This window comes from Mauremys reevesii, linkage group 8 (assembly GCF_016161935.1).
Source record: "Mauremys reevesii isolate NIE-2019 linkage group 8, ASM1616193v1, whole genome shotgun sequence".
Lineage (NCBI taxonomy): Eukaryota > Metazoa > Chordata > Testudines > Geoemydidae > Mauremys > Mauremys reevesii.
In genome coordinates, this window is record NC_052630.1 from 20,318,155 (window position 1) to 20,337,096 (window position 18,942).

General features: G+C 48.3%; 1 protein-coding gene across 12 annotated transcripts in view; it reads right to left on the reverse strand.

The window, feature by feature from the left end:
• Window positions 1-18,942, reverse strand: part of SH3PXD2B (SH3 and PX domains 2B) — a 130,101-nt gene that overhangs the window by 25,962 nt on the left and 85,197 nt on the right. For all 12 annotated transcript variants that reach the window (XM_039485402.1, XM_039485401.1, XM_039485404.1 and 9 more), the window contains 3 exons: window positions 18,662-18,738; window positions 13,760-13,851; window positions 124-149 (listed from right to left, as the gene is read on the reverse strand). In XM_039485402.1, the coding sequence (XP_039341336.1) occupies window positions 124-149; window positions 13,760-13,851; window positions 18,662-18,738 (195 nt within the window). The remainder of the gene's footprint in view (window positions 1-123; window positions 150-13,759; window positions 13,852-18,661; window positions 18,739-18,942) is intronic.

The following is an 18,942-nucleotide window of genomic DNA, read 5'->3' on the forward strand; positions in this document are numbered from 1 at the left end:
ACAAGCTGGTGTTATGGACTCTTCCCCCCACCCTCCAAAACTTGTGCTGCCTGCACAGGTTACAATGGCAGCAAGACAAAAGGCAGGAGATGCTGAAATTAAAGGAGAAAAAATTGTCCTTACCAGACTTCTTCTTTCCAATGGGTTCCCTGAAAAGGAGAGAAAAGGGGAAGATCAGCAAAGAAAGGGGATACACTGAGCCATCTAACTTTGAGACAGCACGTATTAGTGTGGTTTAGTGGTTAGAGCAGAGGCCTTGAGACAGGGCCCCGGGTTCTATTCCTGGCTTTGCCACTGACTCACCATGTGACCAGTTGCTTTTCCGATGGAGGACGTCCAGCATGGTCAGCCTTTCAAATAGTTTCTCCCACTGATGTGTATTCCTTTCTGGGACTCTTTTTACACAGTGAAGTTCAGTTCTTGAAAGGTTCCCCACTTGCCCTCCCCTAGCTGCCTGACCTGGGAGCCACTGTTCTGACATGGTGGCTTGGAAAAACAGGACAGGAACTAGTGTTGGTCTGACCAAGACATTTCCAGCAGTGGGGGCCCAACTTGTACGCTAGCAGTGATCCAATGTGATTTTAACACAAACATAGGCTCCTGCTGAACATGAACACTACTGTGAAGACATCTGGAGATTCACAGATTCTAAGGGCAGAAAGAACCATTGTAATCAGCGACCTCCTGTGTAACACTGGCCGTAGAACTTCCCCCAAATAACTCCTAGAGCAGATCTTTTAGAAAAACATCCAGTCGTGATTTAAAAATTGCCAGTGACAGAGAATCCACCACAAACCTTGGCAAGTTGTTCCAACAGTTAATTATTCTTACTTATTAAAAATGTACACCTTATTTCTAGTCTGAATTTGACTAACTTCAACTTCCAGCCATTGGATCGTGTTATACTGTACCTTTCTCTGCTAAACTGAAGAACCCACTATTAAATATTTGTTCCCCATGTAGGTACTTCTAGATCATAATCCAATCACCCTTAACCATCTCTTTCTTAAACTAAACAGATTGAGCTCCTTGAGCCTATCACCATAAGGCAGATTTTCTAATCCTTTAATCATTCATGTGGCTCTTATCCGAACTGTCTCCAATTTATAAACATCCTACTTGAATGGGGGCGGGGGGGAGGGGCGCCAGAAGTAGGCACAGTATTCCAGCAGTGTGACACCGGATCCAAATGCAGGGGTAAAGTAACCTCTCCACTCCAACATGAGATTCTCCCATTCATGCATCCAAGGAATGGCATTAGCCCTTTTGGCCACAGCATTGCATCGGGAGCTCAGGTTCAGTTGATTATCCAGCATGAGCCGCCAAATCTTTTTCAGAATCACTGCTCCCCAAGACAAAGCCCCCAATCCTGTAATTATGGCCTACGTTCCTTGATCCTAGATATATACATTTACATTTAGCCATATTAAAATACATATTGCTTGCTTGTGCCCAGTTTACCAAACAATCCAGATCATTCTGAATCAATGACCTGTCCTCTTCATTGTTTACCACTGCCCCAATTTGTGCATCATCTGCAAACTCTGTCAACTTTATCAGTGATGATTTTATGTTTTCTTCCAGGTTACTGATAAAAATGTTAAATAGTGTAAGGCCAAGAACAGATCCAGGCAGGACTCCACTAGAAACACATTGGCAAGATGACTGTTCCACATTTACAATTACATTTTGAGACCTTTTTAATCCATTTAATATGTGCCATATTAATTTTATTTCATTCTACGTTTTTTATATCAAAATGTTATGTGGTATGAAACACCTTACAGAAATCTAAATATATTCCATCAACACTGTTACCTTTATCAAACAAATTTGTAATCTCAGTTAAAAATCAAGTTCGTTTGATAGAATCTATATTCCATAAACCCATATTGATTGGCATTAATTATATTACCCTCCTTTAATTCTTTATTAATCAGGTCCTGTCTCAGCCGCTCCATTATCTTGCCTGGGATCGATGTCAGCATGACAGGCCTATCTATAATTACGCAGGTCACCCCATTAAATATTGGCACAACACTAGTTTTCTTCCAGTCTTTTGGAACTACCCCGGTGTTCCACGACTTATTGAAAATCAACATTAATGGTCCAGAGAGTTTCTCTGCCAACTTCAAGCTCTTGGATGCAAGTTATCTGGACCCTCTGATTTAAAAAGCTCTATTTCTAGTAGCTCTGTTTAACATCCTCCTGAGACACCAGTGGAATGGAAAGAGTGTTATCATCATATGATCGTATGATGAAACTACATCATCTGTTGTTTTTTCCCAAATACATAACAGAAATATTTATATCCCTCCTGGAGAAGGAGAATTGCAATTTCTCAGGGTGTTGAGATTCCCTCAGAGACAAGAGACAGCAGTTGCCCAGTGTATTGGGGGAGGTCAGATTCTTGAACGCCAAACCCAAACACCTTGCTAGATACTACTATGGGAAGGAGAGGATGTACATCAGGGTTTTGGGAGCAGATGGTCAGAGCAGGAGAGCATTTCACAAGGGGTGCAAGAGGGTTTGGTGGGTAGGGGGTGGAAATAAGTAGCAAGAGGGCTTGTCCTGGTGTTGGGGAAGGTATTGGCAGCATGGGGGGGAGGGTGGGGAAGGGGAGAGCGTAACCACATATCCCCTGGCCTTCCAGTTTCACTTCCACCATTTTCACTTTACTAAGGAACTCAGAGTCCAGCTAACTCCGCCGTGGGGCCCATACACAACTCCCCTGTGAGTACAATAACGTCTAGGGCATTTAAAAAACACCCAGGATGCCAGGGCAGGCCCCCAAAACCAGTATGTTCCCAGTAACCTGGGACACCTGGCCAGCTTTACCTGTAAGCAAATTTGAAAGCATGTTAATCAACTGCTAGTTGTCTGCCCATATTTCCAAGAGGGCAACTCTATGCCTGACACTTGTGGTAATTACAGGTCTGTGGGGACAGAGACTGTTTTACATCACTTAGCACAATGGAACCCTGATCCCCTCTGGGGCCTCTAGACACTACTAGAATATGAATTAATAATAATCACCCTACCTTTTAGCCACCCCTCTTCCCAATCCACAAGTGCATCCTAGCCCGTCTGGATGAAGGAGTGCATATGAAGCATCACTCTTTCTATCCTAAAGCAGGAGTAAGACACACACGCATGCACACGCACGCATTTGCTTCCAAGGATGACAACATCCACAGGGCCAACCTTACAATACAGGGGACCTTCCCCAGGCTCGCAGTTTCCTGACCACGGCTAGAAGGTGAGATTCAGCAGGCCCAAGAGTTGCTGAGACTGCATGAGAGGCTGAGGCCCCAGAAGCATAGGGCGGCCAAACAGCCACTTCCTTCGCTTGTGAAAAACTCCCCTCCCCACTTGGTCTAAGGCCAAATGACGAGGCAGCTCCAGGATCAGTAAGAAAGGGAGCCAGGACAGAGCTCTGCTGAGTTTTCTATCAAACTTATCAGCATTTTAAGAACTTCATTATTGCAAATGTAAAATTTTATTCCCTGAAGCGCTGGGGTGATTCCGGGACTCAGTCTGCTGCCTTCAGAGACCAGCCTTTCATCCTGTCAACATGTGTTTCCAATCTGCTGAGTGAGCGCAGAGCCCACGTCACAGCTCGAGAGGTACCCGCAAAGGAACTCTCCCTGACCCTGCCCTCCACTTGGCCTAGCCTGTCCCAGCCCTAACAGGAAGCAGGTGATCAAGGGGAGAGGGGGGCTGTGGAAACCACCCTCAGCCAAACCACTAAGCACCAATTGGGAACTTCTACGTTTTAACCCCTCCTAGGCCAGACCCTGAGACACCTCCCAGTTCCTTCTTCTCAGGCGCTGTGTGTATACCTCCCTCTCCCAAATAAAGAGGGTGGCACGAGAGTCACAGGACAGTTGGGATGTCTGGTCTCCTCGGTGCTAACGTGGTCTAAAGTCACAACACAAAGGGAAAGGAGGAGCTTTGCAAACATGGTTTGCCCTGTTTCTTTACTCTGTGGCTGATGTTCCCACCCTCCTCACCACTCCAGATCCACTTCCCCCATTCCAGGCACATGCTGGTGGGGAGGGAACACACGGGGCCATATTTCCTTAGGCCAGTGCCCAAGGTGAGTGCTCCTCCCCTTCTCACTGTTCCCACAACCACTCACCAGGAGCCTCCTTGCCCAGTCACCTCTCCCACCCCCCCATGCTCAGACCATCCTGGATTAACCCTCTCTTTGGCCCTAGGCAGAGACTGAAGAGGTTGCCTTTCCGCTGACAAAATGTTACCCTCGCCTCTGGGGGAGGGAGTTAGAGACCCAGACAGGGCAACACAAAACCGATATTTCATCAACAATCATCTTCAAATTCCATTCCCTCTCCTTCTTAACACCTGTCTGGATATGCCGCTGCTCCCTGCCCACCTCCAGCTTCTTATCTGCCATCTGTGATAAGGAGCCGAGTTACCCCCAGGCTTCTAGGCTTTGCAGACTGGGTCACTGCTGGAAGGCAAAGCCAGGTGCACCCCAGCAGCCTGCCTACCACGAGCTGCTACCCTCCTGCTCTGGAAGCAGCTCGGTTTGCTGGGGATGGAGCTGTGGGGAGAAAGGAGGGTGGTGAGGCCAGCATTGCATTGCTATGAATAGATCTCAATGAGTTTTTGCAGGAGGGTGATGTGCATTTCCTCCGACTCCGGACGGTGCTGGAAGGGGAGAGTTACTACCTTTTCCATCATCATCTGCTAAAAGTGTTACCCTAATTCATCCTCCTCCATCTCATTCCACCGGCTGCTCTGTCTGGATGAGGAGGGCTCGGGAGGGTCGGGGGGTGGGGGACGGGATAAGGGAGGGAAGGGCTGCAATTTCACTTTGCTGCTGGGATGTCTTTGGCAGGAACACAAAGAGCGGCCGGTTTGAACACGAGCAGATCCCAGCCCATCACCTCAGAGAGAACAAGAGCTCAGACAAGACAGGAAACAGCAATAAGCTCCCAGCAGCCTGCAGTATCTCCCCTTCCCCCACTGACTGGGGAAAGCCAGGTGGCAGGAGCACACATACAAGCCTTCTAGAAAGCCAGAGATTCTTCTAATCAGTGAAAGGGGAAATGGGAAACTCGTTTAGCCACATCCATACAATGGTCATACAGCAGGGCTGACTCAACCCAGCAATCAGGACTGTCCCACAGGTTCCCAGGAGCTCTTTAAATTGATGCACTGAGACACAATAGTGAGGTGCGTGATTATGGGCTTTACTAATAACGTCTGCACTGCATGGGCATCCAGCCTGCACTGACTAAACTCCCAAAGTCCTCTCCCAAGATGGATTTTCTAGTTTCTTTGATTGCTCCAAGGTCCTGATCAGGAATATGGTGGGGAACGTCCTCAGGACAATATGGGTAGCTCTCTTCATTTACTGTTTTAAGTCAACAGGGATGTATTACTTGGGGTTGGGTATTCTCTGGTCAGTCCACTTTGCTTCTCGCATCTAGAATATGCTGTGAACCAGAACACGCACCCTGGAATTGATGTGTTGCAAGTAGAGAACTTTTTTTTTTTTTTTTAATTACCAATTCCCACACTTACCCCCAATTTTGCAGGGGGTGGGGAAGTGTTTTTGAAGCATCGTTCATTCCACTAGGAAAAACAGTTCCTATAGAAAAATTGGAACTTTTTAAAAGGAATCATTTTGTAACACAAGTGCCATAAAACATCCATGAGGAAGTGGTTCGCTTGTTATCCTGTCCAAGCATGGCTGGGGCTAACAGGGTTCTCACAACATTTATCCAACCAGTGCAGACAGGGCTCTTGGACATGTTGGTGCTCTAGCCTATGGAAGCTGGTGTTTAGAGCATGTCCTCAGAGGAAAGAACAGAATCCATGTCGACACTGGGTAAAAAAAATCTGTGCTACAATCCTGCAAGCCACCCCCATTGTTAACCAGAGATGCCACTAGCATGCTTCTGCTCCCACTGCAGATTTGGTCTAAACCAAACTCAATTCCAGCTCCAAGAGGCTGCCCTGTTAGAACAGGGACCACCCTATAGTTATTTCCAGTTCTTTAATTTCAGTGATAAGATCCCACTGTAGCATTCTGACTTTAGGGGTAGGAGTGAGGGATGTTGGCCTCTGTCCCATAAGGGACTTACCCCTACTGCCACGACTGCCATCTAGGGAGATCGCCTTTCATTGAAGTGTTGGAGATTGTGGTTTTGGAGTTGATTGTTCCAGTCTCTGCTCCTGCAGTACACTCACTTACACCCCAGCACTGCTGTCTGTTTGCAGCAGAGTCCATTCATTTCTCCAGCTATGACTTCTCTGGATACCAGGACATGTCTCAGATGCCCCTGAATAGGTCCAACTGGCCAATGAGAGCCCTTACGCAAACCAATATTAATTACCATGTAATGGACTCTACCATATTGATAAGGATACCAGGGTACCAAGATGTTCTCCTCCAAAACACTCTGCACCCCACCTTGCAGGAGGGACCCCAGCATCCTTCACAAAGATCCAAGGACACTCCCTTCCCACCCCTGTACCTACTGGGATCAGGCCTGAGACACTACACCCAACTTGCCCCCCAGTGCCAGCCAGGTCAGGGCAGATAGGCAGACCTTGTGTCTGAGGGGTGCAGTACAGCCACTAGCATTTCCATGAAGGTGGACGAACACATGCAAAGCTATTGAGGGAAGAAAGAGCAGGAACATGCTGCCAGTAGAAACTAGCTACATGTTTGCCGCTGGGATTAAAGGGGGAGGAGGAAAAGGTTTTGTTCCCTGTTCTACGTGTGGAACATTGTATCCCTTCTGCTGCTTTGGAGCGAGCTCAAACATTCTAGCTTTATCTCCTGACTGCTTCCATCCCAGCAGCCTGAACCAGGACCTTTCGAGCACAACATGTAAAATAAACTTTGTACATTCAGCTCACATCAGCCCTGACTCTTATTGTGGCCCCATTCTCTCGCTGGCTCTCCCACCTCTGATTTATTGGCACTACTTAGTGCCTGTACTCCCTGTCAGGCTGGCTGCAGGAAGCAATCACTTACTGCAGTTATCATTCCAGCTTCCATCAGAGCATGCAGCGCCAGAGCTTCTGAATTAATAAAATAATGAAGGGTTGCTGAAGTCGCCACCAGGCATAACCTCGTTAGTGGAATAGGCCTTCATCGTCTGGTCAGGTCACCGCTCATTATCATGCGCCTTCCGTCCTGGGCTGCTGCAGGCAACACCCGCCAATTACAGCACTTTGCTCCTTCCAGAGCAGCAGCCCGAAGGGATTCTGTCTGCTATCTGTCTCTCAGAAACTTCAGCTTGGCCATCTCCATGCTCTCTCAATACGGGCCTCCCTGCATTCAGGATTGGAAGAAGCCATGGGTGCTACAGTCGATCAGTCCCTCTCCATTAGCTTGTCTCCCCTCCGTACCCCGTACACCACACCAGCAATGAGCCCAACCACATTCTCAGAGATTAGCTGTTCTTCTGCAACACTCCATTCAAATGGAAACTATCAGCCATAGGCTGACTTGTAGGGAAGAGCAGGGGACATTTACCTGGGGCCTGAGCTTGAGGGGTGCCAGTAGAATTATCACCAGGGCTATGGCTACACTACAGAGATTGTAACACTGCTAGTGCAGATGCTCTCAGCCGATGGGAGAGAGCTCTCCAGTCCCCGTGAGCGGCGGTAGCTCTGTCGGCAGAAGCTCTCCCATGGACATAGCGCTGTCTACATCGGCGCTTAGATCAATGCAACTTACATCGCTCAAGGAGTGGCTTATTCCCCCCCCACCCCGAGTGACATAACTTATACCAAGGTAAGTGGTAGTGTGTACATAGGCTGTGATGCACATCCCCTTGTCAACACAATGGTGTTTGGGGCATTGCCTCCACACATTGATAATGATTTACAAGGGTCTAAAAGGAATTTAGAGATTCAGAGATAACAAGACTTGCAGGAGGCAGGATAACCTTGTTAAAGATGAGATGTTCCTAGTAATGCGGGAGAGGACTGGAGGGAAGGCAGCCCTACATATCAGGTGCACACAAACCTTAGTGAAATGCTCAGCATTTGCAATGTAGGATTTTTAATGTAAGTGGGAGTTGGAATTTGATTTCCATTTAAATTTCTGCTGCCTTTGGTGGCAAATCAGGGTAGGAGGCACTGGAGAGGCAGCTTCCCTTAGTGGCTTTCAAGTTTCTCAGACCCTCGATGCAACAGGCACAGAAAAACCCCAGGCAAACAATGGGAACTGGAAATTCTAAAGGAGGCTTTGTATTAGTTATCATTTGCCTACAAGTTGATTATGTGGTGAAGCTAACAGAGCTGTAACCAGTGGAACATCTTCAGAGGTTCTAAACGCTAGCACAAGTTGTCAAGAACTACTCCCAAGGAATCTCTGCATCCAGGGGCTAATATTCATGCACAGAGGTGATCAGTACCTGATATGAGCAAATGACTTTGAAGATCAGAATGGCCAGCAGCCTGTGGCCAAAACAATTTGCACAGTGCTTTTCCTGAAGGATGTTGTTTGCTCAGCAACAGGGGAGGGATGCATATAAAGTAGGTAAAATAGATTTGAGGTTTCTCTGCTTGCACCACATACCCACCCAGTCACAGCCCAGCAGGCTAAAAGGACTGTGGTTCTCTGACACCATGTATGTAAGTCTGGATGGTACATACAAACACATGGCACAGGCTGAGAAAGGCAAATAACTTAGGCAAGGAACTAAAAGCAGAACTCAGCTTGCCAGCCAGGCTCCTGGTTCAGGGCTCTGGCAACTGGTGTCTGGAATTCTGGACATTCATTCCAGAAACAGAACAAGCATAGATTTGATCACATTATCAAAAAGGTTCAGGTTCTACTTGCAGGTCCAGAGCACCTCTCCTCCTCAAAGACCCTACACAAAAGAGGGAGGAGCTCTGGCTGCAGATTAGATACAGATAATACTTCAAAAATTTTAGCGAGGCAAACTCCACTTCAGCCCTTATCTCACTTCTTAAAGGGACCAAGTCATTAAAGGCTATTTAAAGAATGACCTGTCTTGACCACTGCTGGCCCTGTTTTAAGAGCTGTGTTTTTATTAACACACCATTATTGCATTGGGAGCACAAACCAGCCTTTTAATCCTCCACTTCAGAAGTCATGCTGAAGATAAAGTAGATAAGATAATATCTTTTATTGGATCACCTTCTGTTGGTGGAAGAGGAACAAGCTTTCAAGCTTAACAGAGCTCCTTCACAGGTCTGGGGAAGGCAACCAGATTGTCTGTCTCAACTTGTATTTAGCTTAGACACTCTAGTAACCTTTCCCAGTCCTGAAGAAGAGCTGCTGTGAAGCTCTAAAGTTTGTCCCTTTACCACCAACAGAAGTTGGTCCAATAAAGGAGATCAACTCACCTACCTTGTCTCTCTCAGACCTGGCACCAACCTGGCTACAACAACACTGCAAATATGTTGAAGAGAGACAGACAGACATGGTGAAAGGGGGAAAATCCCGTTTACCTCCCAAAGATAACATTAGAGAGAAGGGGTGGAAGAAATGGATCACTTCATGTCTATTAAGACTGATAGTGTCTCTTTAAGAGTGAAAGTCTCCCCTCATGAATATTATTGGGATAACCAAGCACCCAAGAGAACGGACCCTGACTGCGGATGCCCCCTTGCTTGTTTATTAGATGTGGCCAGGAGACAGGAAGTTCCTCAAGAGAATGGATGGAAAGCTATCAGGGTGACTAATCTTTTCCCCTGATGCTTCCCCCTTGTACAGAGCAGGGGATTATTTTAACAATCACTTTGGGTATTTCTTCACTGTAGAGTTAACCAGGCTCCTGCATGCTGGGAGCCTTGAGGTTCAGCTGGCGAGGATCATTAGCAGCTGAATCTCTTAATTTAGCAATGGCTTCCTGCCCAGGACTTTCACAGCCTCACTACGGGAACTCTCTTATGCCACCAGAAAGCTCTTTCAAATGAGGAAAGACTAATCCCCCATGTACCCCCCATCACAGTTCTCACGGCGCACGTCAGGCACAAGAATCCAATGACTTCCTCTTTCGAGGGCTGCAGTTTCAACAGGATTTTCATCCTAACAATTGAGAGAAAAACCCACTTCTCTAGAATCCATGTGATGTCAGGCCTGCAAAGCGTTTATTTCGTCATGCCACATGAGTTCCTTCTGTCCTGATTGGCTCCTCCTCCCAGCCCCAACCAATCCTGTGGGACCCAGAGCTACAGCCACCATTCCTTCACTCATTTCGCTGGGCAGAATTGTATGTGAAGTAAGTAGGTGGGTTTCAGTCCAGAGGTTCCAAGTACGAGATGGGCAATGGGGACTCAACTCCCTTCTCACCATTAGGAGTGGTCCCTCCATGGTATGGAGGCAGCTTGTACATTGGGGTAAAAACTCAAATCGCTTCACCTCCTCCAAACTATTAGAGATGCAACAGGCTCCACCTCAGGCTTTGTCCCAGTGTCCAACTGGAAGAAATGGAGAGGGAAGGAGAGAGGGATGGGCACTAAGCCATTTCTACACTAGCCTCTTTTTTCCCCGCTCATGCAATTTTCCACTTTTGCTCCTACCAGCGATGGGATCGTGTGTGCACAGCAGGCCCGAGGGTCTGAGCTACGGGTTAAGGAAGGGTTAGAATAAACAGTGGTTAGTGGCTGGCAGCCACCAGGGGCCTGTCAACATTAGTGCTCCCATCACAGTTGCCACTGCTGGAGCTGAATCACTGGTAGCAATAGTGGGAAACTGTATGGAAGAAATATCTCATGCAGAAGAGGCCTAAGGGGATTCAGGAGCAACTCCTGAATGTGGAGAATTGACTCACCAAAGGCAGCAACAAGAGGAGCACAAACTACTGGAGGCTACAAACAGATAGATGGAGGGATGGCCACACAACCTCCTTCCATCCCAAAATGCTACCCTCCGCAGTGACTAAATTCACCACCAGCATGAGGAGATCCAGCTTCATGGAAATGTACCTGCTGACACCACTCTAAAATTTGGCTCCAGGTCTGTGGGTGGTACGAAGCAGGTGGATCTCTATCCCTGCCCAGAAAACCAGGAAGGTAGGTGCCACATGCAGCCCCAAAGACACCAGAGCTCCTCCTCTCAACAGACTTTGCTCCCATTGAAGTAAATGTGTTTTTTGCCATGAGACCAGGAACAGGCGCCAAGCCATTAATGAGAGCAGAAGGGGACTTTCCCTCAACCAGAGGCTGCAGAGGGAAGGGGGTAGGCAATCAGGGGGCCAGTGGTGCCACCAGAATGACAGCTTTGCTTGGCACAGAGTGTGCTGACCTATCCATTTTTCGCCTCCCAGCCGCCACTGCATAAAAAGCCGCCTTCTTATTTCTTTCATGGCCTGGCTCCCTTTCAACTTCCCAGAGAAAGTATTTATCTCTTTTATGAATGATGACATCCGTCCAAACCCCAGGCACACCACTATATTGGATCCACCCCAGCCATCTGGCCCTGATTTTACATCGCTATTGGCAACCTGGCAGCCTGTCCACGTGGGGCTGGCAAAATGGCTCCCACCAATCTCGCCAGAGGAGAGCCTCAAGGGCTTTTATTCATTAACATTTTGAATTGTAGCTAATAAATACCCTTGGAGCATTCAGGCTGGGATATGAAACACAACAGAGACGTCCTTGAGACACCACAGCAGCTCACTGCTGGAGGAGAATGGACTGGAGAGGTCTGTTAAGCCCTCTTCTCCTCCCCATGAAAGGACAGCACATGGGGAGAAGCGACCATGCTGCGTTGGCTAATTCTATAACAGCTCAAAATGCGGCACGACTCCAATCTCACTCCCAAACTGCACGGCACCAAGAGCAGTTAATCTGGCATTTGCTGCAACAGCCAAACCTTTATAAATGCAAGCAAAACACATGCAGCATGTGCCACATGTGAGTGGGGCTATGTATAGGTGCTGGGAGATACACACAAACCAGGGTGTTGTAAGGGACACTCCAAAGCACACAGCTTTGTTTACATTTCAGTCAGTCCCTTTGTTTTCCTTCCTGTGTAGCTCCCTCAAATGAGCACACATCAGGTGCAGAGAAGAAGAAAGTTGGGAGCAGGGGAGAAATTTTTACATGCCAGGCCTGCAGGAGCAATACCTCCAGAGCAGAGCCAGCTGGGGCGCTAACGTGGGAGACAAAGCTCCTTTTAAGGAGCTGCCACCCCACACTGTTTCAGCTTTTTTTAAGATGTGTCTCCTGGGGTTCTATACATTTGAATTGGCCCCTTGTTTTTGTGACAGCCTCCATACCCTACGCCAAGTTCATAACCCACAGATCAGGCAAGGGTGGGTAATGGGGTCCATAAAAGAAGAAAGGGGGAATGACAATCCTCTCCCTCCCCCCTCAAAAGGCACCATCTGTGCGCATGTTTCACCAATGGGTTCACTGGGTGGATCTGACAATCAAACGCCATCCAGAGAATCCTGATTTTATTTATAAACTGTCCATAATAGAACCTGTCAATGTTGGCACAATCACAGAGACCACCCCGTCCTCCCAACACCAGGAACACTGGGAATCCCAAGCCCCTTGCCCCAGCAGATTCCTAGATGTTCATGAGATACTGCTCATGCAAATCAGCCTTCTTACGTCTCTCACTCACTCCCATGCTGTTCCATTAGCTGATGGATGACCGAAGGGGTGAAAGGTTAACGGGTGAACAATAGCTTGGGCAGGCTGGATGGGAATGCCAGCTGACAGCAAGCTATTAGTTAATGGACTCTGGGGCCCTCAGACCAATCTAATCAAGTGTCTGCTGGCTAGGGAAGGAATGATGACAAGACAAGAAAATAAAAACAGGAAGCCAAGGAGAAAAAGAAATAAATAAGGTAAAGGTTGGGGAAAGTTACAAAAGGAACAAGCACAGCACTTAATAGGAGACATGCAAAACTTGATGTTCCTTCACAAAGAAAAACAAAATCCTTTTAATCCCCCCCACCCTCCATGCAATGCAAAACAATGTCAAAATATTTTAGTGCCTTTTCTTGCACAATCAGTCAATCTTCCCCCATTGCTTAACCTTAGGTAGAGCTGCAAACACAATCTAAGGAGAGAAGCAAGAGGACAGAGAGGGAAGATGGTGTTTGTATTTATGCTCCGGGTGATTAATAGGGGCTGGAACAAGTAGCTCATAGTCACAAGACTGGTAACTACATAGGGTTGCGTAAGACATGCAAGAATCCCTGCACATGTTCCTTGTTTCCAATGGAAAGCAAGAGTCAGGCATTGTTGTGGATGGCTCAGGGGACTGGCAAAGGGAGAGTCTTTCTCTCTAGGCAGAGATCATTAATAACTGGAAGTCGCTCCTGTCTGATGCCTGCTTGGCAGTTCCTACAGGAAAAGAGTTTGGGTTTCCCAAGTGACTATCAGAAAAACCAGCACCACTATTAGCATGAAGTGGCATCAGGGCTGGCAAGCTCAGCACTGAGGCCAAGGTTTCAGTGGCTCCTGGAGAAAAAACTTCCACCTCATCACTAGCAGTGGACATTCCAGGGGAAGGCTGAGTGCACTGGTAGGGAGCATGTGTGAAGAAAGCTTGCATGGCCCTGGCTCTGTAACTAAACAAAGAACTTCACTCTCCAGGGATCTCAAAACAGCACCTTTCTTGAACATTACATTCACAGGCAGGTTGGGGATTTGTTCATGGATCTCAGATTGCCTTCTGAATGTCACCGTGCTCAAGGGGGTTTTATCTGCGGCAGGGGATGCAACCACTACCACAGCAATTCTGCAGAGCAACCCCACTAGCTTGTTGTAACCAACTTACTCTTTGGGGGGATTAAGGTCTTCGGGTCTTGTCTCAAAGAACTGAAGAACCTCCTCACACTGAGAGATGTAGGGTGGCAGCTGGATCAGAGCCTGTGAATGAAACAAAGAAATTGAGAACACGAAGCTAGAGACTAGTCCCAGAGTGTGAAAGGAGTTTGGAGGCGTGGCCGTCAGTGTGTGTGAACAGCCGGGCAAATACAAGAAACAGGCACCACGATGCTCAGAACTGTGGCTAGTGCTATAGCGAATGTCACAGTACACCAGAATGGAGTAAGTTACTTACAGCCTCCGGTTTCAGCTGCTGCATCTCTGGGTAAGATGGCAGGGTGCAAAGGGGAGTAAGCAGATGTTGACCTGCAATGCAGGCTACCTTTGCCATTTTAACTGTTCACGCCCACTATCCAGGGTATCCTCAGAGTCCCTGTAACAGCTGCCTCCCCATCAAAATAGCCATCCTTCTAGCTAGCTAAGGCCTGGCTGAGACTCCCCAAAGCTCATCACTGTCCTGTGTGCAGAAAGCCACAGCCCCACCGAAAGGTACAAGCAGTTCATGTCTTTCAGGGCAATAGGGCCTGGCTTTGATGCTTCTGGTTAGGTTCACGGCCCTGGGACCATAGGACCCATCAGCACTTTAGAGATCAGTAGAGTCCTCTGTCTCTTATAAACCCTCTGCTGAGCAACTGCTACTCAAGAAGAGGTTGTCTGAGTAGCAGAAGGGGAGCCCACAAACACCTCGAGCAGGGGCTGGAGAGCTTTTGTTAGTGTTATCATCAGACAACAACTGTGGAGGCTGGAGTTAATGAGCGGCACCACATCTGTCCCCCTCCCTCCCAGGAAGCCTTCTGCAGCAACACAGGTTTCAGAAGTGGGACTCGCCGGGTGAGAGAGAATGAGCGCGAGCAATAATGTAATGGCCTCTGCAGAAGGTAGAGGGGATGGTGTCTAGAATAGCACCATTTCCTGTGGGCCACACACATCATTTCCCTTACTGTCTCAGCCCAGTTGAGGCTGGAGGGGAAGCAGACTTGGCTAGGGCTCTGTAATACAGATTTAAGCACAGGGGACACATGTAGCTGCACAATGCTCATTGTTGGGGGGTGGGGTGACAAAGTGACATGTCACAGGAAGGAGGTTTGGAAGCAGGGCCCACCCTGATGTATGACTGACAGCCAATCCTCAGCTTCATATCCACAATCCTCCCTCAAAGGGCTCTGAGAGAGATACGAATAAAATCATAAGAATCTCAGCTTGCCCCCGCATCAGGAACACAGCCCTGCGTGCAGCACCCCAGGCTGCTCCCAGAGGCAGACCTGAGTCTTTATTGCCCTCTCTGCTCTGCCCCCATAGCCTTTCCCAAAACAGGCCTGCCTAGGGTTGCCAGCTGTCTAATCGCACAAACCCAAACACTCGTGCCCCACCCTCTGCCCAAGGCCACACCCCTGCCCTGCCCCTTTTCTAAGGCACCACCCCCACTCACTCCAGCCCCCCCCCATCACTCACTCTCCCCCACCCTCACTCACTTTCACCAGGCTGGGGCAGGGGGGTTGGGGTGCGGGCTCCAGGAGGGAGTTTGGGTGTGGGAGGGGCTGGGGTACAAGAGAGGGTTTGGGGTGCGGGCTCCGGCCAGGCAGTGCTTACCTCAGGCGGCTCCCGGAAGCAGCGGCAAGTCTGGCAGTGGCTCCTAGGCTCACAGGCAGCCAGGCAGCTCTCCGTGCTGCCCCTGCCTGCAAGCACCACCCCCAAGGCTCCCAGTGGGCACAGTTCCCCATTCCTGGCCAATAGGCACTACGGAGTCTGCCCTGGGGGCAGGGGCAGCACACAGACACCCCCTGCCGCGCCTCCTCCTAGGAGCCGCTGCCGGACATGCCGGCTACTTCAGGGAGCAGCACGGAGCTGGGACGGTTGGCAACCCTAGACCTGCCATTGCACTGATCACCACCACAGCCAGGACAGGCAGAGCCACCAAGCAGTGGGGGTGATACTGCCTGACAAGGAATCGGGGCAGCATGCCAGCCATCATAAGAAATGAGATATAGAAACAACTGTCCACTCCGGAGATAGCGGGTGCAGGAGACTCTTCAGGTTTCCTGCTGGCAACATTTCCACTGAGGTGCTGTTCACAGGACTCCATTCCCTGTACTCTTCGCAGAATCACTCAGACCCTGGTAAAGTGACCACCCCCAGCCCAGAGAAGGTTCCACTCTTACAGCATTGGAAATGATGGCAGAAAAACACAGCTTGTCCTATGAGGATGGAAACCAAGGGCATTTGCCTTGTTGTTAGTGTGCAGCCCTGCCATGTAGGAGACTGAGAAGATTCATTGCCCTCCACCAGGCTGGGAGCACTATCAAGGCAATAATTCAGCCACACAATTCATTCTTAAGGGCAATTTGAAGAACAGGCTCCAAAGAGAAACCCATCCAATTTTGTCTGGCTTGGAGCATGGTAGCCAGGGTGAGGAGACTGGCAGGAAAAAGTTATTTATAGAAGACAGATGGGAATAACTTATTCAGATGGATGAACCATTTTACAGGAGCTGATTCGCGACTGCACTCTACAGGGCATTTTCTAGATCTCTGTCCAGTTTCATTTTAAGAATCCTAAGCGACCGGGCTTGGGAGAGGATCTCCCAGTCACAACTCTTTTACCAGATATTCAGCCAACATTTTCTCTCTCAAACCTATGAATACTATTACCAACCCAGAGAAAAGGGTTATTTAGTGTAGGACCCAGGGGAAATGGGATGAGAATACACTGTATTTAGCTCTTTTAAATCTGACTTTAGAAATCAGTCAATCGCACCAGCTCCCTGATCATTTTTGCTGCTCTTCTTTGACCTCTCTCCAATCTGTCAAGCTCTTTCTGCTAGCAAGAGAGTATTGTGGGTGCAGCTGGACCATGGCTTTATAAAGAAGGACTATTCTCTCCCTGCTTGGTGGGGCAATGCCTTTGCATGTTTTCAATCCAGGATTTTGCCAACCTTCTTTGCAGCCAAGAAAGGAGGATTTGCAGAGCTTTCTCAGGGAACGGCGCCTCCTCACCTCTCTCCCAGGAGAGACAAAACAAAGGACAAGATATTTATCTAGTATTTTGCGGGGGATCTGGTTACACTGTGTTCCTGTAATGCTCAGTACTCACTAAACACCACCCTAACCACAGCAAACTCAGGGATTTTTTTTTTGCTGAAAGTGTATATTATACTCCCACTCTGGTGGTGCATGTGAAGTCAACCCAAAATAACAGAAATGCCAGGGAGAGCAGGGGCTGTGGCTGAGACGCCCATGGAAATAGCATGGGCTGACTCTGCCATGCACACTGCTATGGTGGCTTAGCCCCTCACCCCACTAGCAGCTTCACAGTTAAGTAGCAGGAGCTGGAAGGCCCGGCATAGTGCACACTTTATTACTTGGTAATGCATTAACTGGAGGAGGAGAAAGCTGTTGTCTAAGTGGGTCATATAACATCAGCCATTATGTTCCAGTTATTAAGTCAAATGGATTCATTATATTTTATGCCATTAACAGCATTGTTCCGAACAGACAGCTACAGCCTCTTACCACTTAGGGACTTTTTTCCTCCCTAAAATTAAATTAATGGGCAAGCATGTGTCTATGTAGCTGGCACATTTTAGTGTCCCTGAAAACAGGGAACTGATCATACCGGCAAGAGACAGCCAGTTGCCGTGTAAGCTTTCCCCGACCTCCCCAGCTTTGACAATATGCCTCAAGGCTACTTGTGCTTCACCTCTGCTGTTCCAATCCTGCCTGTTACCCTCCAGTAACTCAGCTAATGCACCTCAACAGTTTTGAGCTGCAGCACATGTTAGCCCAGTGCTGGGCCTCCAGACATGTTTGCTGATGCATCTTGATCTTGACCTTCAGCACCCCTTGCAATTCCAGTCCCAGGGTCCCTCCCTCAGAGCTTTGGTCAATGCACCTGAGTCTTGATCTGCATCACCCCCTGCAATTCTATTCTATTCAGGTTCTTATGCTGTGCTCAACCCCATAGTACCTGAGTGCTGAGCAGGAGGGGATTAAGCAAAGCTACTAACACTTGTCTTGTGTTTGTTCTCTCATCTTCTCTCTGGGGGAGAGGTGTATGCAGTGGAGTGTTTTGTTCTGGAATTTTTATTTCACACACACACACACGATTATGTTAGAGAAGGCATGTTCAAAGAAATGCATCTTGCACTTAGAGCGGAAGGTCCTAAGTTCCTCTGGGGGTTCGTTCCAAGGTCTTCAGCTGATGCCTGAAAAAGCTTCACCTCATGCACAGATGAGTTTTAACATTATTGTATAAAGTTCCATGGTGCTCGCCTCCCCCACAGCTCTGCCAACACATCTCAGTCCACAGCCCAGAACCCTTTGTTATCACCGAAGCTCGAGACAGTGTCAGTTCTGTGATGAGGCCCATCTTCTAAGGAAAAGGGCTGGACTCTGCTCCATCGGGATCACATTTGAAACCAACAGGATAAGCTAGCTAGTGAATTTAACCTGTAGCCAGCAGAGCCCCTACTAGGCCATTTGCTTCTGGTTTGTAGCCTGAGAAGGGATTTAAAAAAAAAATAATAAAATTAAGGAGAACCAGAAGTGGAGAGTACATGGTGAGCAACTAGGTCACTACCATGCTGCAATCTCTAGGCCTCCAAAACCACAGCACTGATCCCTCTGTCTGAGATGGGACCCAGGGGGTGTTTTTACACCTGCATGGAGTGGATGCACTGTACCAGACTCAAAGCCACCAGCTGGTAGAAGTGCACAATGAAGGTTTTATAGTGCAACACCATGTGCTGCCCCCTCCCAGAAATGGAACCAGTATCGCCAACAGAGAAGGACTAGCTCAAATCATGCCTATATCACAGGCTAGAAGTCTTTGATTTGAGCTAGAAGACTCCCTTTACCTTGCAGTATTCATCAATAGGTATCAGACGCTTGACGGCAACATCTCGGATGTGGCTTCTGCGGAACAGGATCTTCCCTGCAGTGAGAAAGAGGAACAAGAGCAGTGCAAGTCATCAAGGCTGTTCCATCAGACATCACCATTTCCCTCAAATCAACTGATCAGGATCTATCCTCAATGTAAGCAAAGACTGGCCTTGCCAGGAGCCCCCTTGCCCACACAGAAGAACCTTCCACCAATCCACCAAGCACACTTTTGGAGAGATGCACATTTGAAATTACT